This window comes from Neoarius graeffei, chromosome 20 (assembly GCF_027579695.1).
Source record: "Neoarius graeffei isolate fNeoGra1 chromosome 20, fNeoGra1.pri, whole genome shotgun sequence".
NCBI lineage: Eukaryota > Metazoa > Chordata > Actinopteri > Siluriformes > Ariidae > Neoarius > Neoarius graeffei.
This window is the reverse complement of record NC_083588.1, coordinates 52235861-52259811: the sequence shown is the minus strand read 5'-3', so window position 1 is coordinate 52259811 and position 23951 is coordinate 52235861. Positions and strand designations below refer to the sequence as shown.

General features: G+C 42.2%; 1 protein-coding gene across 1 annotated transcript in view; it reads left to right on the top strand.

Moving 5' to 3' along the window:
* pold1 (polymerase (DNA directed), delta 1, catalytic subunit) overlaps positions 1 to 23951 on the top strand; it is a 60451-nt gene that overhangs the window by 19334 nt on the left and 17166 nt on the right. Inside the window, exons 12-23 of the mRNA XM_060901964.1 lie at positions 34 to 144; positions 298 to 489; positions 598 to 686; positions 4319 to 4435; positions 4549 to 4662; positions 12282 to 12429; positions 12514 to 12609; positions 17155 to 17292; positions 20364 to 20539; positions 20634 to 20786; positions 23072 to 23174; positions 23283 to 23415. Coding sequence (XP_060757947.1) covers positions 34 to 144; positions 298 to 489; positions 598 to 686; positions 4319 to 4435; positions 4549 to 4662; positions 12282 to 12429; positions 12514 to 12609; positions 17155 to 17292; positions 20364 to 20539; positions 20634 to 20786; positions 23072 to 23174; positions 23283 to 23415 — 1570 coding nt within the window. The remainder of the gene's footprint in view (positions 1 to 33; positions 145 to 297; positions 490 to 597; positions 687 to 4318; positions 4436 to 4548; positions 4663 to 12281; positions 12430 to 12513; positions 12610 to 17154; positions 17293 to 20363; positions 20540 to 20633; positions 20787 to 23071; positions 23175 to 23282; positions 23416 to 23951) is intronic.

Sequence of the window (23951 nt, the reverse complement as noted above, 5' to 3'; positions counted from 1 at the left end):
CTTTTGTAAGCTAACGTAAGTTTTCTGTTGCAGGTCCTGCTGAGGGACTATAAGCTGCGCTCGTACACCCTCAACGCCGTCAGTTTCCATTTCCTGCAGGAGCAGAAAGAGGATGTCCAGCACTCCATCATTACAGACCTGCAGGTTAGATGCAGAACGAACCAGAACAGAGACTTAAAAAAAAATTGAAAATGTAAAAAGGCCTTAAAATCCAGGAATGTCATTTTTTTTTTTAAGCATGTGTATGAAGCCTAATTAATATTTATGAACCATCTCTCTCTCTCTCTCTGTCTGCAGAATGGAAATGAGCAGACGAGGAGGCGTCTGGCTGTCTACTGTCTGAAAGATGCCTACTTGCCCCTGCGCTTGCTGCAGAAGCTGATGTGTGTCATTAACTACATGGAGATGGCCAGAGTGACGGGCGTGCCCCTGACCTACCTCCTGTCTCGAGGCCAGCAGATCAAAGTCGTGTCCCAGTTACTACGACAGGTTTGTGAAAGTACACACACACACACACACACACACACACACACACACACCCAAATCAGTAGCTCAGACAGCTGTTCATCATTCAGCAGTGCTTGTTCCTGTTTGTAGGCCATGAAACAGAACTTGGTGATGCCGGTGGTAAAGACTGAAGGTGGGGAGGATTATACCGGCGCTACAGTCATTGAGCCAGAGAAGGGGTAAGTATCCTGATTATATCCTGATCTAGACCATTTATTTATTCATAGACTCTCACACAGATGTGTGATTTAGTGATATCTTTTTTTTTTTATTGTATCTAATGCCACACTCACAACCCGCCGTAAGTGTTTTGGACACGTGCGGGTTGCAGCGTTTGGTAGCTCGCAGCCGTGCCGCAGGGTCGCGGTGAACCAGGGGGAGGAGTACGGGCAAAGTACAGTGGTGCTTGAAAGTTTGTGAACCCTTTAGAATTTTCTAAATTTCTGCATAAATATGACCTAAAACATCATCAGGTTTTCACACAAGTCCTAAAAGTAGATAAAGAGAACCCAGTTAAACAAATGAGACAAAAATATTATACTCGGTCATTTATTTATTGAGCCCCACATATGATGCTGTGGTCTGTTGCATGTTGCCAGTTTTTTCGGTTGCCTCGCACGAAACGCTCCCATTTCTCTCTCGTTGTCCGGTCTTGTGGGAAACGATGAGTACTAATCCCATCAAGATTGGTGTTGCTACACCCTCCTACGCTACATCTGTTAACCATTTTAATAATTACGCGATAACGTTGAAGAAATTTGCAGAAAACCACCAGGTCGTTTTCTCTCAAACAAACCAGCGCTGACGTAGGATTCAGAAGGAGGCGTCCCGCACGCGACGTCACGAAAATCAATATTTCCCGGGAAATCCAAATGCCAAGTTTTTTCAGAGGCGGACCAATTCGTCTCAAATGGCTTGATTTCAACTGAATTTTTCTGGTATTGCGCAAAGTAAAAAAATTGCACGAGATTTGACCAAAGTTCAATATAAAACAGGAGAATTACATTGATCTCGCTCCTGAATTTACCCAAGACGTGCCCTTTAAGGGCCCGTTTACATGAGGATGCTGTCGGGTAAAAACGACTAAATATTTTAGCGGAAGTGCCTTTCGTCTACACGGGGACGGCGTTTCCGAGGCTGAAAAACGGAAAAAATTGAAAACGCCTTCCAGAGTGGATAAGTTAAAAACAGCCCCCGTTGCATATCCGTCTAAACTACCCAATACGCGAAACTCTGCTCGGATCTGCTCACGTCGGCTACGCGTTTACGTCATACATATGTCATATACTGTACATGCCAGCCCGGGAAGTAAGTAAAAAAGTAAGAACATGTCTGATTACATCGATCCAACAGACCTTCAAGCTGCTCTGGCAGCTTTAATAAACGTCCAGGAGTCCTTCGAACATCTATACCGAATCTGCACATATACCGTTAATGAACAGAGGCGGGTATAGCATGCTCTTACTTTTTTACTTACTTTCTTACTTACCATAGCCAGAGTAGTCAAAGTTTTCGCGGCGCAGATCAGACAAGACGGAAGACGTTGCGCATGCGTGCAGACATAGCGGAGGTCTTTCACAGCACCACCTAGCCGCCTGGCATGCACATCCAATTGAATTCCACACATTTATGCGTCACCGTATAGACGCAGATTTCCTCCTTGAAAACGGTCATGTAGACGCGGAAAAAAGTGAGAACGAAAACGGACTTTTGCGTTTTTGTTTCAGACCGTCCCCGTGTAAAGTGGGCCTAAGTGTAACTATAAATTGATAAAGTAACTGTTGGTGAATTAGTATGATGCAAGTTGTATAAAGTACATCAGGACATGCTGTTATAGGAAACTGATCAACTTTAGGTCACGTTCCTTTCGGACGGGCGCCACATCACTACCTTGCCATTGATTATTTTCCTGGAACAGCAGGCTCCGGGTTTGTATTCCCTACATAATGAACTGAAAATGTGACAAAAATGTGAGGGAGGACAAAAAAGGATTTGCCTGCTTTTAATGTTATTTTGATTTATCCGTGCCAATATTATTATTATTATTACAACCCCGATTCCAGAAAAGTTGGGACAAAGTACAAATTGTAAGTAAAAACAGAATGCAATAATTTACAAATCTCAAAAACTGATATTGTATTCACAATAGAACACAGACAACATATCAAATGTCGAAAGTGAGACATTTTGAAATTTCATGACAGCAACACATCTCAAAAAAGTTGGGACAGGGACAATAAGAGGCTGGAAAAGTTAAAGGTACAAAAAAGGAACAGCTGGAGGACCAAATTGCAACTCATTAGGTCAATTGGCAATAGGTCATTAACATGACTGGGTATAAAAAGGGCATCTTGGAGTGGCAGCGGCTCTCAGAAGTAAAGATGGGAAGAGGATCACCAATCCCCCTAATTCTGCGCCGACAAATAGTGGAGCAATATCAGAAAGGAGTTCCACAGTGTAAAATTACAAAGAGTTTGAACATATCATCTACAGTGCATAATATCATCAAAAGATTCAGAGAATCTGGAAGAATCTCTGTGCGTAAGGGTCAAGGCCGGAAAACCATACTGGGTGCCCGTGATCTTCGGGCCCTTAGACGGCACTGCATCACATACAGGCATGCTTCTGTATTGGAAATCACAAAATGGGCTCAGGAATATTTCCAGAGAACATTATCTGTGAACACAATTCACCGTGCCATCCGCCGTTGCCAGCTAAAACTCTATAGTTCAAAGAAGAAGCCGTATCTAAACATGATCCAGAAGCACAGACGTCTTCTCTGGGCCAAGGCTCATTTAAAATGGACTGTGGCAAAGTGGAAAACTGTTCTGTGGTCAGACGAATCAAAATTTGAAGTTCTTTATGGAAATCAGGGACGCCATGTCATTCGGACTAAAGAGGAGAAGGACAACCCAAGTTGTTATCAGCGCTCAGTTCAGAAGCCTGCATCTCTGATGGTATGGGGTTGCATTAGTGCGTGTGGCATGGGCAGCTTACACATCTGGAAAGACACCATCAATGCTGAAAGGTATATCCAGGTTCTAGAGCAACATATGCTCCCATCCAGACGACGTCTCTTTCAGGGAAGACCTTGCATTTTCCAACATGACAATGCCAAACCACATACTGCATCAATTACAGCATCATGGCTGCGTAGAAGAAGGGTCCGGGTACTGAACTGGGCAGCCTGCAGTCCAGATCTTTCACCCATAGAAAACATTTGGCGCATCATAAAACGGAAGATACGACAAAAAAGACCTAAGACAGTTGAGCAACTAGAATCCTACATTACACAAGAATGGGTTAACATTCCTATCCCTAAACTTGAGCAACTTGTCTCCTCAGTCCCCAGACGTTTACAGACTGTTGTAAAGAGAAAAGGGGATGTCTCACAGTGGGAAACATGGCCTTGTCCCAACTTTTTTGAGATGTGTTGTTGTCATGAAATTTAAAATCACCTAATTTTTCTCTTTAAATGATACATTTTCTCAGTTTAAACATTTGATATGTCATCTATGTTCTATTCTGAATAAAATATGGAATTTTGAAACTTCCACATCATTGCATTCCGTTTTTATTTACAATTTGTACTTTGTCCCAACTTTTTTGGAATCGGGGCTGCATTATTTATTTATTTATTTATTTATTTTTAAATTCATTATTAGTTGAGGATATTTTTTTTTTAAATAAAAATATCTCTAATGTGAATGACTATAAATAAAAAGCAAAGCTAGACTGTATCCATTTCAGATTGTCCTTGTAAATTGTGGGTTTTTTTCTTTTTTTTTCTTTCCCTTTTCCCCCTGAACAGGTACTACAGCGTGCCAATTGCCACTCTGGATTTTTCCTCGCTGTACCCCTCCATTATGATGGCTCATAACCTGTGCTACACTACACTGCTGCAGAAAGGCCAAGCAGAGAGACTGGGGTGAGAGACTTTTTTTTTTCCTTCCCCCCGTATTCCTCTATAAGGCGTCACTTTGTCCGTCATGATTTCAGCTCCGTTCATTAGAATGAAATGTTTTACGATCTTGTTCTCAGTCTTTCTTCAGATGACTTCATTAAGACGCCGACAGGAGATATGTTCGTCAAAAGCTCAGTGAGGAAGGGCCTCCTACCCGAGATCCTGGAGAACCTTCTGAGTGCCCGCAAAAGGTGAGAACACCTATACTACAAATTTTTGTAGAAGAGCTAATTCGTTTGTGAGCTGTGATCTCACTTTGCTCATTTCCACCAATTATCAGCATGTTGTTGTTTCACAGCACGTTTCAGTGTCATTAATGTATTTCATGGTGATGTTATTAACAAGGAATGATTGTGATGGTACTGTATGTATGTTGTGCTTTAAACCATTAGGCTAAATGACAAATTTGTCTCATCCGCACTCCTCCTGATGTTTGACATCGTCTTGAAATGCACAAGCGCGTCACACTTATCAGTCACTACGTTTACATGCACATCCAAATCGAGCTGCTGTCGGTAATCGAGCAAAGGGTCCCAGCAGGGGTGCCAGAGAAATCCAATCCTACATGCACAAGTGAAATCGGGCTATTGTGCAAGGTGCATTGTGCACCCGAGCCATACGTGGCGCTACACGCCGCATCGTGTTGGTACACTTCCGGTTGTCGTCATGAAGAAGAGCTATAGTGTTGCCAGATACTGCTGACGTTTTCCAGCCCAAAACATGTTCAAATCCGCTAAAACGCACTTAAAACCCCCAATCTGGCAACACTAGCAGTTCCGTGCTCAAGCTGTTAGGCTTGCTCTAACAGACTATGGCTACAAACTGTCTGGCGCAGACCACTGTTTTGTAAGACAACTTATTTTGCACAATAATATTTTTCTGAAGTCCATTTTTTGCTTACAGTTTAACTTATGTCTTAATAAACACACAAAAAGTTCAATTGTTTTGTTTTTATTGACATTCTTCAGATGATGGACACACACACATATATATATATATATATATATATATATATATATATATATATATATATATATACACACACACAAATACAATGACTTGTTTATGTACACAATTCACAGCTATGCAACAGCTGTACAGATGTATTTGGTGATACAGTAAGTGAGCTAAATTTTAACAGTGCAAACAATGCCACAAAAAGAAAAGATTCATGCCGTTGTCATGATTCGCTGTCATGCCGACCGAGGCTGTTGTGTTTCCCGCTTGTGGTCTCGTCACTCGTCACTTCCGGAAGTAGCTCGACAACTAGCTCGATAGGGTATACATGCACAAAGTAGCTCGGCAGAAATCGCATAAACTAGGTCGTGTAGCTCGATTCCGAGAAATCAAGTTCGGTTCAATTTCAGCCGAATTAAGGTGTATACATGGCATTTTGAACTTCGATTTCAGTCGAGCAACGGCAGAAATTCGATTCTCTCTATGTGCATGTAAACGTAGTGAGTGGTGGGTTTCCCAAAAACATCTTAAAGGAACAGTCCACCGTACTTCCATAATGAAATATGTTCTTCTCTGAATTGAGACGAGCTGATCCGTACCTCTCCGAGCTTTGCGCGACCTCCCAGTCAGTCAGACGCGCTGTCACTCCTGTTAGCAATGTAGCTAGGCTCAGCATGGCCAATGGTATTTTTTGGGGCTGTAGTTAGATGCGACCAAACTCTTCCACGTTTTTCCTGTTTACATAGGTTTATATGACCAGTGACATGAAACAAAGTTCAGTTACACAAATTGAAACGTGGCGATTTTCTATGCTATGGAAAGTCCGCACTATAATGACAGGCGTACTAACACCTTCTGCGCGCTTCGACAGCGCATTGATACCTTCACTCGGAGTTGTACCATTTTTTTTAGACAGGGCGGACGGACCAGGGCATTCGCCCGCCTGGCCGTGCCTGACGAGGAGCGCTCTCGGCTGGCTTGGGAGGCAGACGGCAGCCCCTCCTGGAAGTGTGGTTTTACCATGGGCCTCATGCGGAAAAATGACAAAGTCCCAGTTTTACCATGGGGCTTGAGTTGTACCATTTTTTTTTTTAGACAGGGCGGACGGACCAGGGCATTCGCCCGCCTGGCCGTGCCCGAAAAGGAGTGAAGGTATCAATGCGCTGTCGAAGCACGCAGAAGGTGTTAGTACGCCTGTCATTATAGTGCGGACTTTCCATAGCATAGAAAATCGCCACGTTTCAATTTGTGTAACTGAACTTGTTTCATGTCACTGGTCATATAAACCTATGTAAACAGGAAAAACGTGGAAGAGTTTGGTCGCATCTAACTACAGCCCCCAAAAATACCATTGGCCATGCTAAGCCTAGCTACATTGCTAACAGGAGTAACAGCACGTCTGACTGACTGGGAGGTCGCGCAAAGCTCGGAGAGGTACGGATCAGCTCGTCTCAATTCAGAGAAGAACATATTTCATTATGGAAGTACGGTGGACTGTTCCTTTAAAGCATATACGCAGAGCCATGGCCTCACTTTCGTTTATAAATACTTTGAGACCTCAAGAATGGCACAGGAATAGTTTTAAGTGTTAACAATAAATCTAATATCATAATTTTTACGATTAAAGTGATTTATATACAGTAGGTAGAGGTCTGAGTGAATGACCTTGACATCCATAACATCACAGCAGGAAGTCTATCGGTCTCATCGCCATTTCCGCTATACTAAAACACAGAGCTGACTGCAACTCCGATCCTCCATTTTGAGCTAATTTTTCGCCATGCCACGTAGATGTGCAAGCAACACGACAGAAGGTGGATTTACGTTGCATTCATGGCCCAGGAATGTTCAAACTGCAAAGATTTGGACACGTTTTGCAAGAAGTTCACGGGCACATTGGGCGCCTACGAAGTGGTCTCTCCTCTGCTCTGCACATTTTACTGAAGACTCGTACGAGACCTCTGATCTGTTGAGGAGCGTTGGCTATAAGCCCGTATTGAAAGAGGGTGCAGTATCAACAATTAAAGGAAAAGAAAACGACAAGAAAAGGAAAATATTTATTTTTTTTAAAAGGAAAGTAAGTTCAGTTGCACTAGTTCTCCCGGAGTGAGCCGAGGGTTGTTGGTAAAACCCGGGACGTGACATATCGCTCAGGCAGTGACCTCCCTGCTGCTGTTGCTAAAACCGGTGACGTCCCGTTCCATCCCGGGTTTTAGTAATTACCTGAGCCCAGCAGTAATGGCGGAGTACTCAGTATGGACAAAATAGAGAGTGAGTGGAGCAGCCGTCTGATTTCTAAACTGAATATTGCTGCCATCTCGCCCTTATGTGGAAGAAGCAAATGAATGGAGAACTGAACGAACAACTGAAAGTCAGAGTGTTTCAAAACAGTCGGCCACAAGGTCGGCCTTCAAGAAGCGAGAACACAGACGGGTAAGCTCCGACTCTCATTTGGATACAAAACAACACGTTGTTTACCTGCATTTAGATTAATATATGGAACTTGTTAGCGCTGTCGCCTCACAGCAAGAAGGTCCGGGTTCGAGCCCCGTGGCCGGCGAGGGCCTTTCTGTGCGGAGTTTGCATGTTCTCCCCGTGTCCGCGTGGGTTTCCTCCGGGTGCTCCGGTTTCCTCCACAGTCCAAAGACATGCAGGTTAGGTTAACTGGTGACTCTAAATTGACCGTAGGTGTGAATGTGAGTGTGAATGGTTGTCTGTGTCTATTGCCGCTTTTCCACTACCAACGCGGCTGAGTCGGGCTGAGCCGTGCGGTGCTGAGTCGAGCTGAGTGGGGCTGTTGGAGTTGCATTTCGACTACAACCGCGCTGAACTGTGCTGGCTGGAAGTGGGTGGACACATTGGGTGGAGTTAGCGAAAGTGGGTGGACGTCATGTGATGTCGTTAGGCGGCGCAAACAGTGACATCAGTGACCTTTTAAGCGGTAGTCTCACGACCCGGATAGTAAACAATAAACATGGAGGACATGGAGTCGTTAGTGTTGCTGGTCTTGGTTCTGTGGCTTGTTGTCACCGACAACGCCAACAGATACTGGCAAGAGCGTATAGATGAGGCGAGGCGCATAAGGCTTCAAAAATTCTCGTAATTCTTCTTCTTCCGGGTTTACGGTGTTTACAGATCCCAGCGTGCTCACGGGGCGTGTGTGGGCATGTGAGGACACTCCTCCTCACCAATCAGTGCACAGGGGAGTGTCTCCTCACGCCCCTAGCCCCACTTGGCTCGGTTTGGCTCGCTTCAGCCCCACTCCAAAACCGTGCGAGTTTTGGGTGCTAAGCAGGGCTGAAGCGAGCTGAGTCGTGCTGCTCTAAGGTAGTCGAAACGCGAGCCGTGTCGGGCTGAAGCGAGCTGAAAAAGGGTAGTGGAAAAGGGCCAAAAGTGTCAGCCCTGTGATGACCTGGCGACTTGTCCAGGGTGTACCCCGCCTTTCGCCCATAGTCAGCTGGGATAGGCTCCAGCTTGCCTGCGACCCTGTAGAACAGGATAAAGCGGCTAGAGATAATGAGATGAGATGAGATATGGAACTTGTATTGTGTGTTTAAGTTAGCGGTATAAGATTATTTAATTTGCTTCAGAATGTGATTGTCTCAGTTCATCTGATTATTTAATTTGCCTTTTACGTTTTATCAGTGAAAATGCATGCATGTACATGTCTGTTGCATAAGTTATAACACCCATCCTGTTTGAATGAGAGTCAGCCCACAATCAGTGAAGTCAAATCAGTCTTAGTTGAGCAAGTCGGTGACTGTATTTCTTACTTTCAACATAAATGTTTATTTATATGACTTTGGTCTATAGCTGTAAAAGGCCTCGGCCTTAAAACCGGTTACCGCAGTGACATCACGCACTCAGGGCTGGCTGGCTCAGTGGGGCAGCTCGAATGCCAACTTTGCAGTCAATTTTAACTCTCGAAAATATGTATTTTTATTCCCATTTATGCAGCATACAAGAGTCAAGGACGGAGATACTATCCACTCAGAAATGTATTTAAAAATAAAGCTTCTGCGTATCTGCTTTAACGCTAAGAGCATCTTAACTAGGAAAGAGAGTGTTCATTGTGCTGCTCGCTCTATCATTTAACAATGATTTTTGTGCTCTGATGCTTTTGGGAAACTCAGCACAGTTTGATTGTGTGTATAAGGAAAACAGTCAAGATTTTGTGTTGTATATTTCGGCATCCCTTGGAGATGAATTTCTGGTTATGCTACTGCCAGCAGAGCACATGACATGCTTCGGGATCGTTTTGGACGCGAGCGTGATGTATATCAGGCACAACACACCAGGCGCTGATTTTGATAAAGCTGAGCATAATATTATGGGCTGTTTTGGCGTCTGTACAAGTTCAAATGAAACAAAACCAAGCACCAGGTTTATTGTTTAAAAGTTCGCCTTGCGTCACAAATGAAATTTTGGCTGAGGAGGTTGAGAAGCTGTATAGCCTCATATCCTGGAAAACAGACAGTTTTCCCTGCAGAAATACTATTGTGGTCTCGCAGTGATCATGGGTAACTGGGAATATGCTGGAAATTCCTCCAAATACCCATTAATATTTGGAGTTAATAAGTAATGTTTGGTAAAATCCCTGGACCACCTTATTCACTTGAATAGAGTGCTAGATTGTTCTGGTCTGTGTAAAGGAGGATCAGTTCTCATCCCCTTTCCAAAAATTGCACGACATACTGGTCATACAGTGGCGCTTGAAAGTTTGTGAACCCTTTAGAATTTTCTATATTTCTGCATAAACATGACCTAAAACATCATCAGATTTCATCATCATCACCACATTTCTCACAAGTCCTAAAAGTAGATAAAGAGAACCCAGTTAAACAAATGAGACCAAAATATTATACTCGGTCATTTATTTATTGAGGAAAATGATACAGTCTTGCATATCTGTGAGTGGCGAAAGTATGTGAACCTCTAGGATTAGCAGTTAATTGGAAGGTGAAATTAGAGTCAGGTGTTTTCAATCAATGGGATAACAATCAGGTGTGAGTGGGCATCCTGTTTTATTTAAAGAACAGGGATCTATCAAAGTCTGATCTTCACAACACATGTTTGTGGAAGTGTATCATGACACGAACAAAGGAGATTTCTGAGGACCTCGGAAAAAGCATTGTTGATGCTCATCAGGCTGGAAAAGGTTACAAAACCATCTCTAAAGAGTTTGAACTCCACCAATCCACAGTCAGACAGATTGTGTACAAATGGAGGAAATTCAAGACCATTGTTACCCTCCCCAGGAGTGGTCGACCAACAAAGATCACTCCAAGAGCAAGGCGTGTAATAGTCGGCGAGGTCACAAAGGACCCCAGGGTAACTTCTAAGCAACTGAAGGCCTCTCTCACATTGGCTAATGTTCATGAGTCCACCATCAGGAGAACACTGAACAACAATGGTTTGTGTGGCAGGGTTGCAAGGAGAAAGCCACTGCTCTTCAAAAAGAACATTGCTGCTCGTCTGCAGCTTGCTGAAGATCACGTGGACAAGCCAGAAGGCTATTGGAAAAATGTTTCGTGGACAGATGAGACCAAAATAGAACTTTCTGGTTTAAATGAGAAGCGTTATGTTTGGAGAAAGGAAAACACTGCATTCCAGCATAAGAACCTTATCCCATCTGTGAAACATGGTGGTGGTAGTATCATGGTTTGGGCCTGTTTTGCTGCATCTGGGCCAGGACGGCTTGCCATCATTGATGGAACAATGAATTCTGAATTATACCAGTGAATTCTAAAGGAAAATGTCAGGACATCTGTCCATGAACTGAATCTCAAGAGAAGGTGGGTCATGCAGCAAGACAACGACCCTAAGCACACAAGTCGTTCTACTAAAGAATGGTTAAAGAAGAATAAAGTTAATGTTTTGGAATGGCCAAGTCAAAGTCCTGACCTTAATCCAATCGAAATGTTGTGGAAGGACCTGAAGCGAGCAGTTCATGTGAGGAAACCCACCAACATCCCAGAGTTGAAGCTGTTCTGTACGGAGGAATGGGCTAAAATTCCTCCAAGCCGGTGTGCAGGACTGATCAACAGTTACCGGAAACGTTTAGTTGCAGTTATTTCTGCACAAGGGGGTCACACCAGATACTGAAAGCAAAGGTTCACATACTTTTGCCACTCACAGGTATGTAACATTGGATCATTTTCCTCAATAAATAAATGACCAAGTATAATATGTTTGTCTCATTTGTTTAACTGGGTTCTCTTTATCTACTTTTAGGACTTGTGTGAAAATCTGATGATGTTTTAGGTCATATTTATGCAGAAATATAGAAAATTCTTAAGGGTTCACAAACTTTCAAGCACCACTATGGAATATGCTGGAAATTCCTCCAAATACCCATTAATATTTGGAGTCAGTGAATAATAGCCAGTGTTTGGTGCAGTCTCCGGACCTCCTTATTCACTTGAATGGAGTGCTAGATCGTTCTGGTCTGTGTAAAGGAGGATCAGTTCTCATCCCCTTTCCAAAAATTGAATGACATAGTGGTCATATGTATGCAGCTGTTGCTCCGCCTCAACCCTTTCCAGTAAGCATGCTTTGAGGTATTTAGGTTCGCGCTGGCAGACTTTGTGCTCTGGTGCTGCCACCTAGTGTGTGAAAAGATTTAGCGCTCATAATGAAGATTGGATATAAGCATTGCGATACACCTCAGAGAAGCAAACTATTTTTTTTTTTTGTCTCATGCCAAAGCATGACTGCAGCTATAGATAAGGACATCGTCTGCTGTTTTATCCTCACTGGTTAAACAAGGTGTGCGTAATGCATCTTGACATCTCCAGGCCTGAGATGGAATCAGGAGCGTAAGCGTTCACTGTGTTCGGGTTGTGCGTTTCAGGGCGAAGGCCGATCTGAAGAAGGAGACCGACCCGTTCAGGAAGCAGGTGTTGGATGGCAGGCAGCTGGCTTTAAAGATCAGCGCCAACTCTGTGTACGGTTTCACCGGCGCACAAGTGGGCAAACTGCCCTGTCTGGAGATCTCACAGGTCCGTCCGTCTCACTCTTTACACGTGATCCGGAAACTCAAAAGAGCAAACCATAGATTGGTTGTAATTTGTGTGTGCCCGCAGAGTGTTACAGGCTTCGGCAGGCAGATGATTGAACAGACGAAGCAGCTTGTGGAATCCAAATACACCGTTGCTAATGGATGTCCAGCTGATGCCAAGGTAACTCACCCACTCACACGAGTCTTAGAACCAGAGGTGGAAAGAGTACTAAAATATTATACTCAAGTACAAGTACTGTTACTCTGATGAAATTTTACTTAAGTACAAGTAAAGTTACCAGACAAAAAATCTACTCAAGTAAAAGTAAAAAGTAGATCATTTAAAATGTACTTTGAGTAAAAGTAAAACGTTACTTTTAACAATGGGTGTTTTCTGCCTCCATTGTGTTGTGCAAAAATGAAAAAGAAGAGGAAACAAGGATATATGTACATCTCAACCCAGATGTTTTATTTAAAGGAAGTGTATCAAATTGAATGCTTAGGATAATGCTGCATTAAAACTGAGACAAACAAAAAAGGTCAATACACACAGTCATGTCGTTTACATCGCCCTGACCACACACAAAGCATTGTACACGAAATATGAAGGTGAAATGTTGCACCGAAATCTCGTAGCTTGCCTGTGTGCACTGTGTGTTATTGAACAATTCAATTCAAACATTATTTGTTTTGCTTAGTATTCCTTTCTGGCCTGTTGGATGTAGAATGGTAGGAGGACTGATCACGTCAGGTTGGCGAGCTAACTTGCTTGCATGATTAGCCAACCGAATAACAGACTAGTTACCGTTATGTTACAGTACCAACAGGTTGCTACTTCAACATTAGCAATGCCATCCACTATTTTTGGAATATAACCAGCCTATTGTCGGTTTTACTATGGAAAGGAAACATTATGATCAGGGGCGCAGATACGTTTTTTGAACCGGGGGGGACAAAAAACCGGGGGGGACAAAAAACTGGGGGGGACAAAGCTGCCAGCAAACCAACCCCAACCCCGATATGCCTGTCAAACTTGTTGTGGGTAACCATAGCAACCAAGCTCGAGCTCGCAACCTGTGCAGTCTGCGTAGCTCAACCAACTGAATATCAGTCTTTGTTTTGTTTTATGTGAGTTGTTGCAACTATGTATGTACTGCTGTGCACCTCAATAAACTGAATGGTAATTAGTCTTTTGATTTTTCTGTGAGGTTTGCCTTATGCAAAGAAAGACAGCATAGACGTTTTTTCCTCCCTATAAGTGGGGGGGACCGAGCGAGGTGAATTTAAATCTGGGTGGGACGAATCCCACCCTCTATCTGCGCCCGTGATTATAATGCCAATGACAATACTTACCTCAACATGCTTGCGCAGATTAGACGTCGAATTTTTGTATGCCGCAACGGTTGTCTTCTTGGGCACACATAATCTGCATTGCATAATGAAACTGTCACCCCTTTTCTCTACGAAGCTGAAGTGATCACGTATGTAGGGCCAGGGGTGCACTTCATTACTGGAAGAAATTGCGTTTTCTGCAGGGTCGTCCACCACAGGTTCCTCGGTCTCCTCCATGTCCGCAGGGGCGCTTTATCAACACCCGTGGCCCAGGGGCTAGGCCCCTCATAGGCTACCTGTCAACCCTACCCTTACCGTTGGCCAGGAAAACACTCTTATTTTATTTGCAATACGTGTCAAGCATTTACAGTGTAAGCGCGTAATTAGCCTAGAAGCCTACGATAGGTTACGTTTGGCTCAGCATAGCTGCGCAAGGCCCACGCTCACATCGCTCAACACATCCGACCACAGAGGGAGAGAAGAACGCGCGCATTATCATTACAGAGCCGGTTCTGATTATTACCACGGACAGGACAGTGATACTGCGTAACTTTCACGCAGGGGCATGGCCAGAGATAACCACACAAGCGCGCGTGCGCTAATGTAGAGCTATGTGTTGTAAACATAAAACACATACACCTACAGACAAGTCCTTTTAAAAAATAAAATGCATAAAAATAGCTCGGCGGCATGAAAACAAACATTCACTGCAAGACAAAGTGCCCTAGAATCGCCATCAGTTTTTAATATCTATATGGACTTTGTTGTCAGGATTGCACAGCATGAGATATCAAAACTGTACCCAGATACAGGCTTCAAGTTCAGATATTGCATTCCAAATGAGGTATCCACAAGAGAAATGCATACGAAAGCACGAGCATCAGGAGAGGGTTGCATAACAGAGATTCTATACGCAGATGATCAGGCCATACTTGCTGGATCCATCGAGGAGCTTCAGAATATTCTTCAGTTGTATGATAAGACCTACACCTGCTTTGGTTTACAAATATCATATGTCAAAACAGAAACAATGGCTTTTAACGTCAATGAGGATATCAAATGTAAACCAAGTATCTTTTCCCTTGGCGGCACTAATATTAAAAATGTCCGCACCTTTAAATATCTTGGTCATAATGTCAGCAACTGTGATGAATCCTCACACTTCCTGCATGCTAGGATAAGTGCTGCATTCATGAAATGGAATGAACTGAAACATGTTCTAACTGACCACCGAATACTACTAAAAACCCGTATAAAGTTCCTAGTGGCATGCGTTCGATCTCGCTTCCTGTACAGCACACAGGCATGGCAACTACCATCCAGTGAAATTCACAAAATTGTGGTAGTGTGGCACGGCTTCCTAAGGAGAATGATTAAAGGTGGATATAAACGAAAGAATGCCCCTGACCAAAAGAACACTACAAATGAAGATATAGACTGGAGCTACAAGATGTCCAATGCTGACCTCCGGAAACTGACAGGAACCCAGGATATAAAACTATCCTGCTACGTACAACAACTAAAATATATTGCTCACGTTTGCCGGATTGGCAATAACCAAGTGCAAAAGCAGCTCCTGTTTGACAAAAATGGTTACAAATGGACGAAATGGGAAAATCTGCTGGGCATAGACACCCAACAGATAAGACGTATGATGATGGACAAATCAAACTTTGAGCAACTGCTGCAACTGCTACAGCAGAAGCACCCCTAGAGAGTTTAACTTTTGACAGGGGAACATGATGATGATGATGATGATGAAGGTACTTGGCTCGGCGGCCACATGAAACGTAAACACCATGGACAGCGGCCAAACTCATAACTCTACAGACCGAAACACACGAAACCAAGTCCTACTAGGGTCTATTTTACCGATCTATGTTCAAGCATCATGCAAGTCTTCCTTCTCCTTGAATAAGACCGTGCATTCAACTGCCTTTTTGACATGACTGCATCGAAATACCACTTGCAACAATATTTCACGCACTCCATCAAGAAAAAAGTTAAACATGATGAACACGGGCATACTGTTTTGAGCATACGATTTTTTTAAAAGAAACTAGCTACATCAAAGTCCTTCAATAAACCCATCCTTTAGCGCAAATGAGCTTAACCTAGTTCAAAGCATGACGCTAGCAGTAGCTGCATAAGGCAAAATCATGTGGGCCTTTCATCAACAACAAGCCACGGCGGGCAAACATTAATAATCAAGTGTCCTTACCTTAAAACGTTGTCTTGACCACAGAACTTCTCAAGTATTTCACTTAAATCCACACGGGTTAACAACACACCCAACACAGCTAGCGAGAAATGTGGATCTGCGCTAGCTTTGTATTGCTATTCCCCTCAGTATGCTTACTCTGTCTGCTGCCCGAACTGTGAAAATTATAGGCTACAATCTTTTCATCAATTTCTTCAGTAGATGCCGTTTTAGACATTTTATTATCCCCATCGAAATATGCTATTATACTAACAGGATTATAACTCAAATCACACGACACGTATTCAAATCACAACTGATTTATTTTACTGTTGGACAGATCATAGCATATCTAGCCTAGCTACACATAGCCTAGCTGTTGGTAGGCTGAAAACTGATAAGTAGCTGATATTCTGAACAGATTGGTGATCCTTACCTTAAAAAAGTCTGTGACTTTAGGCAACGATTCTATCATTACCTGCATCTCTCTTTTTTTCCCTTTTATGCGCCCCGCTAACATGTGAACGCTTCATCTTTCAAAGCCTCTAAATTTGTCTCTCAGTAGTCTGCAGTCTTTGGCGCGCTTTCGTGCGTGACGTTACATTTTGTTACATTTTATTCTGGTACAGTTGTGGGTGTTCGTTTCGCGAACCACATCCACCGTGTCTCTTACAGCAGGCTACTGTGCGCTCATTTATTTCTAACCTTATTTCTATCCGTACATTAATGTAGGCCCACGATTCCGACAGTTTATTATTTTATTAATATTACAAGGCCCCTTATTGGCTGTGGCCCAGGGGCTTGAGCCCCCCGAAGCCCCCCCCCCCCAAAGTGCCGGTGCATGTCCGCCATCGTCTGTGTGAGACTCGCGCGCGCCACAACTGTCCTTCCCGTGATTCATTTCCAGAACGCATTTTCCCCTTCTCCGTTTTAGCCTTTTTTTATTTTTTATTTATTTATTTATTTTTTACTCAGTAATGGTTGTGATGTAAAATGTACCGAAGTACACTACTTAAAAGAAAACATACTTAAGTAAAAGTAAAAGTACACTCTTTAAAATTTACTTGAAAAAGTATAAGTACACAAAAAAGCTACTCAAGTACAGTAACGCGAGTAATGTAATTCGTTACTTTCCACCTCTGCTTAGAACTGTGTATAAATGTGGACTGAGGGTGGTGTGTGTTGTGTATTTAGGTCATCTATGGAGACACAGACTCTGTGATGGTGAAACTGGGTGTGGACACAGTGCAGGACGCGATGAGCGTAGGAAAGGAGGCGGCCGAGTGGGTGTCCTCACACTTTATTCCCCCAATCAAACTGGAGTTTGAGAAGGTACGTTGTTACAGTGGCACTCGTAATTAATAAATTGCTGTGAACTTCAGGTTTCCAGAGAAACCGTATATGGGTCCGTCTCAGAAACTGGTCTCTCATTTGGGACATTATGATCAAAAAATAAATTTTCTAATTTTACTATTTTTTTTTTTGCATTTACCCAACACTCAATGCTTCTTTTGTCATGTTTAATAAGAATAAAGATAGTATCTTGCTTTATCTGGCCTCCACTGTGGAAAATTTCTTTGATTACAATTCAAATGCTTTTGTAAAATTGATTTCCGTATAAAATAACTACATCATGAAGAATTAAAGCCCCTCCTTCACAGATGAGTGAAAATATTAAATAAATTTCCTCTTTTTGATTGCTTGGGTTAAAAATGCCAAGTTATGCTGACTGAATTGATTATTCACTTAAACATGAATAATATGATACAGTTTGGGTATTTGATATGGCGAAATAGGACACAATGGAAAAATCAAGAACACACCGGGAAGATGAGAATAACGGCGCTGGTAAAAGAACAGCGACTGTACCGGCTGAAGGTCGTGCGGGTCTCTGCTGCGGCGCACGAGGAACGGGACATCGCTACCGCACCGGACGGAGTGTGAGGCGGGGACGGGACAAAATGACTGGCCGTAGATTCTATCAAAAGTTCGATCTAAATTGACCATGGTTGCAAAATATTGGCCAAAAATACGCAAACACTACAAAATATGAAAGTAAGATGAAAACGAAACATTCTATTGCCTTATACTGCAAGACTAAAACAAAATAAAACTCTCAAAACTCACCTTTTCAGTGATAACGTCCGAACAGATCACCCGCGTAACAGAAAGCCCGCAAATGGAAGCACGATCAACTTCTAACTGTTGGAGTGGAAAATTCCATTCTATACATGCAAATTGTTAATGTGTGTCCTTCCCCGCACACAAATAACACGCTATGGTAAAAAATAGACCACAACTCATTTTATAGCTCAGAAATTCATACAAGACCAGCTACCATCGTAACATATTCTGTAAGAAACACATTCTATACCTAACTTTCAGCTTTCGTTTTAAAAAACAAAAATCACAGATTTATAACTAAATTTTTATATGGCGTAGTGATTTTAAGTTACTACTTTTGGCGAGGTCGTGACCTTGATCCTGAGGCTTTCCGTTTAGATCAAAACACACGATCGTATTGGTTTTGGGTCTGCGGAAAATGGAGTTACAACGGTGATGAAATATTTTGCATGATGTTTTATTACGGTTATGATTATTCTGTGAGCGCACCAATCCTTAGGTGTATAAAGTTACAACTTAAAATACAATTAGTGATAACTGTAGACTTTTCAGTGGACTACAACCTTTTTAAGGGAATGCGATGTAGTCAACCATTTATCATGTCCCAGATCAAGCCGCCATTTTTCCACAAATTTGCAGAATTTTTGCCAAATTCTGAATAGAGTATTCACATCAAAGATTTAGTTTTATCTGTATTATTTCTTTCATCATTTAATTTCAAATTAAAGCCAACATCACCATTCAAAACCGTATAGTTTATTGACTGAGTATATTTAGTGGGGGACCCCCACAGTACCCGGTTTCTGAGACAGACCCATATTTAAAGGTCCTTCATCAGCTCTGAGTTAAACTATTAACAAACCCTTATCTGGATTCAGCTGATGAATGTTCGAGGCAAAATGAGTCGATTATCCGTTGCAGGGTTGTACACGTTTTCTAGAGAAAGAGGAAGACTTCTTGCTGTAAACTGAATGTAATGTACGTCATCAGCTGTATGTGGTAAAAAGTTGTGAAACACTGATCGAGTTTACGCCCGTACAGCCTCAGGAACACTTTGCCTGCACAGCTGATATGACATGACATCCTCTTTCTGTAGAAAATCTTTGGCTGACCCTGCAATTGTGCCACCAGTTGAAGAATCCACTTCCTGTTCCTCTGACATTATTAATGGCACACTTAAATCTAAAAAACTGTACACTTGTTGGCTTTTTCTTGACCTACATTAAAATTCTGATGAAGCAGTTATTGGTGAAGTTATTAGAGAATATTTCTTACGTTCAGTAAACAAACCAGTATTTATTCAACCTTTTTTGTGATGTGTGGTGCTTTCCTCTAAGGGTGTGCAAACTTTTGCACTTAAATGCACAAGTCAGACAAATCTCTCTCTGCTCTTCGTCTTGTTTGTCTGTCTCTGTCTGTCTCTCTGTCACCATGTCTATTTGTCTCTCTCTACTGTCTTGTCTGTCACCATGTGTCTGTCTCTCTCTCTCTCTGTCACCATGTCTATTTGTCTCTCTCTCTACTGTCTTGTCTGTCACCATGTGTCTGTCTCTCTCTCTCTCTGTCACCATGTCTGTTTGTCTCTCTCTCTACTCTGTCTTGTCTGTCACCATGTCTCTGTCTCTTTCTCTCTCTCTTTGCTCTTTGTCTCTGTCACCCTGTCTGTCTCTCTCTCTCTCTCTCTCTCTCTCTCTCTCTCTCTGCTCTTTGTCTTGTCTGTTTCTGTGTGTCTCTCTCTCTACTGTCTTGTCACTGTCTGTCTGTCTCTCTCTCTCTCTCTCTCTCTCTCTCTCTCTCTCTCTGTCACCATGTCTATTTCTCTCTCTCTCTCTCTCTCTGCTTTTTGTCTTGTCTGTCTGTCTTTGTCTCTCTCTCTCTGCCTGCTTTGTCTTGTCTGTCTGTCTCTCTCTCTGTGCTCTTTGTTTACCATGTCTGTCTGTCTGTCTTTTTCTCTGCTCTTTGTCTTGTCTCTGTCACCCTGTCTGTCTGTCTCTCTCTCTGCTCTGTCTTCTCTCTCTCTACTGTCTTGTCTCTCTCTCTGTCACCATGTCTATTTCTCTCTCTCTGCTTTGTCTTGTCTCTCTCTCTCTCTCTCTCTCTCTCTCTCTCTCTCTCTCTGCTCTTTGTCTGTTACCATGTCTGTCTCTTTCTCTCTTTTCTGCTCTTTGTCTTGTCTCTGTCACCCTCTTTGTCTTGTGTCTCTCTCTGCTCTTTGACTTGGCTTTGTCTTATCTTTCTTTGTCACCATGTTTCTCTCTCTCTCTCTCTTTCTCTCTCAGGTGTACTATCCATATTTACTGATCAATAAAAAGAGGTACGCAGGCCTGTATTTCTCCTCCAGCTCAGAACATCATGATAAGATGGACTGTAAGGGAATAGAGACGGTGAGACGAGACAACTGCCCCCTAGTGGCCAACCTCATCAACATGTGCCTTCAAAAAATCCTCATAGACCGGTACACGCATATAAACTACAGTGTTGATCAAGAGTTCCTGAGCTCCTCACTTGAACTAATCAGGGGTGTGTGTGTGTGTGTGTGTGTGTCTTAGAGATCCTGATGGAGCTGTAGCCCATGCTAAAGAGGTGATCTCAGACCTTCTGTGTAACCGCATTGACATCAGTCAGCTGGTGATCACTAAGGAATTGACGCGCACGGCACAGGAGTACGCAGGCAAACAGGCCCACGTGGAACTCGCAGAGAGGTGTGCGTGCTCTGGTGTACATGCATTTCTGTTTATGTTAAAACTTTTGTCATTTTTCAACATTATGTTGGTTATATTGTAGACAGTACTGTGCAAGAGTCTCGAGCACCCTATTATTATTTTATTTACTTTTTTTTTAGTACAAACTTTTTTTTTTTATCTTATGACTTTCACATTGAGTCAGTACAAAAATATTTAGAATTCCAAACATTTAATTTTGTGCTGAAAACTAAAGTTTGTATGAAAAATGTTTGTGCATCAGTAAAGAAAGCAGCATATGATGTAAGAGACAATTTTACAGACAACAACAAAAAAAAAAACCATCATGAAGGCTGCTGGGGTTTTGCTGCAAAATGTGACCGTCAAAGTGTCCAGAAGAACCGCGGCTGGTTCTGTGAGATGCTCAGTAAAACCTACAGCTCACTTTCTTATCAAACTGCACTCATTATACCTGAGAGTACTATACAGCGCCCTCCACAATTATTGGCACCCCTGGTGAAGATGTGTTAAAAGCCTTAAAATAAATTCAGTTTTTATTGCAGAAGCATAATCTCACACTGAAAATTGTAGAAAAATTTAACCCTTAACTCAAGTGAATTTAAAAAAAAATCCCTGACTAAGAAATATTTTTAATAAAATCACCTGTTCCACAATTATTGGCACCCATAACAAGTCGTAGAAAATAAGTGTAATTGAAGCATTTCTGTCATTTCTACTGTAGTTTATAAAGTTGATCAGAGTATCTAGGAACCTTTAATTAGTAATTCATCACATCCTGTTTCCCTGGGGTATAAATATGATGTGACACAGAGGCCTATTTCTCTTATCCACTCTTCAACATGGGAAAGACAAGAGAACACACCATTCAAGTAAGGCAGATGTGTGTCGACCTTCATAAGTCAGGCAATGGCTACAAGAAAATAGCCGCTCGCCTACACCTGCCCGTATCTACAGTCAGAGGAATCATCAAGAAGTTTAAAACAACTGGAACAGTGGCAAACAAGCCTGGACAAGGATGCAAGTTTATCTTGCCACCACGCACAGTGAGGAGGATGGTAAGAGAAGTAAAAAGTTCTCCAAAGCTCACTGTTAGAGAATTGCATCAAAGAGTAGCATCTTGGGGTCACAAAGTCTCCATAACAACCATCAGATGCTATCTACATGCCAACAAGCTGTTTGGGAGGCATGCACGGAAAAAGGCTTTTCTCACTTACAAGCATAAATGTTACGGCTGGAGTTCGCTAAGCGGTACTGGGACTTCAACTGGGACTGTGTGCTTTGGTCAGATGAGACCAAGATGGAGCTTTTTGGCAACAAACACTCTAATACATCACAAAAGATGAATATGTGGAAAAGCACCTCATGCCCACTGTGAGTATGGGGGAGGATCGGTGATGCTGTGGGCCTGTTTCTCTTCCAAAGGCCTCGGGAACCTTGTTAGGGTGCATGGCATCATGAACTCTTTGAAATACCAGGACAATTTAAATCAAAATCTGGTGGCCTCTGCCCGAAAGCTGAAGATGGGTCGTCACTGGGTCTTTCAACAAGATAATGACCCTAAACATGTGGCCAAATCTACACAAAAATGGTTCACCAGACACAAAATCAAGCTCCTCCCATGGCCATCTCAGTCCCCACACCTCAACCCAATTGAAAACCTGTGGGGTGAGCTGAAGAGGAGAGTGCATAGGAGAGGAACCAGGACTCTGGATGATTTAGAGAGATTGTGCAAAGAGGAATGGTCGAATGTCCCTCTCTCTGTATTCTCCCATCTTGTGAAATGTTATAGGAGAACATCAGGGGTGCCAATAATTGTGGCACACATGATTTCATGTAAAATAATTATTTCTTAATGTGGGATTTTTTTTTCCCCCACTGAATAAATGCACTTGGTTGGATTTTTCTCTTTCTTTGCATTGTTGTCCTAATATTATTTTTAAAAAAAAAGAATTTATTAGAAGCCTAAGAACACATCTTAACAAGGGGTGCCAATAATTGTGGAGGGCGCTGTGTGTGTGTGTATGTATATATATATATATATATATATATATATATATATATATATATATATATATATATATTTTTTTTTTAAAGCAAAGGGTCATCATATGAAATACTGATTTGGCTTCATTTATTCATGAATTCTTATTTTGCCATGTACTCGCATTCTTTTGACGAATAATTTCTACTCTTTTATTCTGTAAGTCTGCCTTAAAAAAGTGATCTAGCTAAAGTTGTGTTGATTTGGAACACATGCTTAAACAGTGATGTGTGTTTGTGTGTAGGATGCGAAAGCGAGATGCAGGCAGCGCTCCTAATCTTGGAGATCGAGTTCCGTATGTTATCATTAAGGCAGCCAAAGGAGTAGCAGCGTACATGAAGTCAGAGGTCAGTTAAAGGGTGTGTGTGTGGGGGTGGTGGTGGTGATGAGTTTCAAATGTTGTTTCAAAACTTTTTAGCTTTTTTGCTGTTGTCTAAAATCATGTGTGTTTTTAGGACCCTATTTATGTGCTGGAGAACAACATCCCTATCGATACAGAGTACTACCTCGAGCAGCAGCTGTCTAAACCTCTACTGCGCATCTTTGAGCCTATACTGGGAGAAACCAAGGCTGAGAGTGTGTTACTCAGTGAGTAAATGTGTGTGTGTGTGTACACAGCTACATACTGTATGTGTGCATAAATGTATCCTGTATTATCATTTTAGCTAATTTTACATTTCAGGGAAACCGTGATCGAAAAATTGTGTGTTTTAATGAGGTTTGTGAAGAGAGTTATATTACTGGATTTAATGTTAAAGATGTTGATGTGTCCTCCTCATTTGACCTGCTTTTGAGAACCCTCTGTCTCAGGACTGGGAGATGTGACACAGGGATCATGAATCATTCTCGAATCACGATTCTCATACCGATACATGGAGCACGAATGTTTGGGTTTGCTGCCAAATGTAAAAAAAAAAAAATAGTGATGTGCCAAAAACAAAACCTATATTGGGGGGAAAAAAGTTTCAACATAAAAAAAGGAGTTATTTTGGGACAACATTAGTGAAAGTCAGTCAAGTCGAGTTTATTTGTATAGCGCTTTTCACAATAAACATTGTCGCAAAGCAGCTTTACAGAATTTGAACGACTTAAAACATGAACTAATTTTATCTCTAATCTATCCC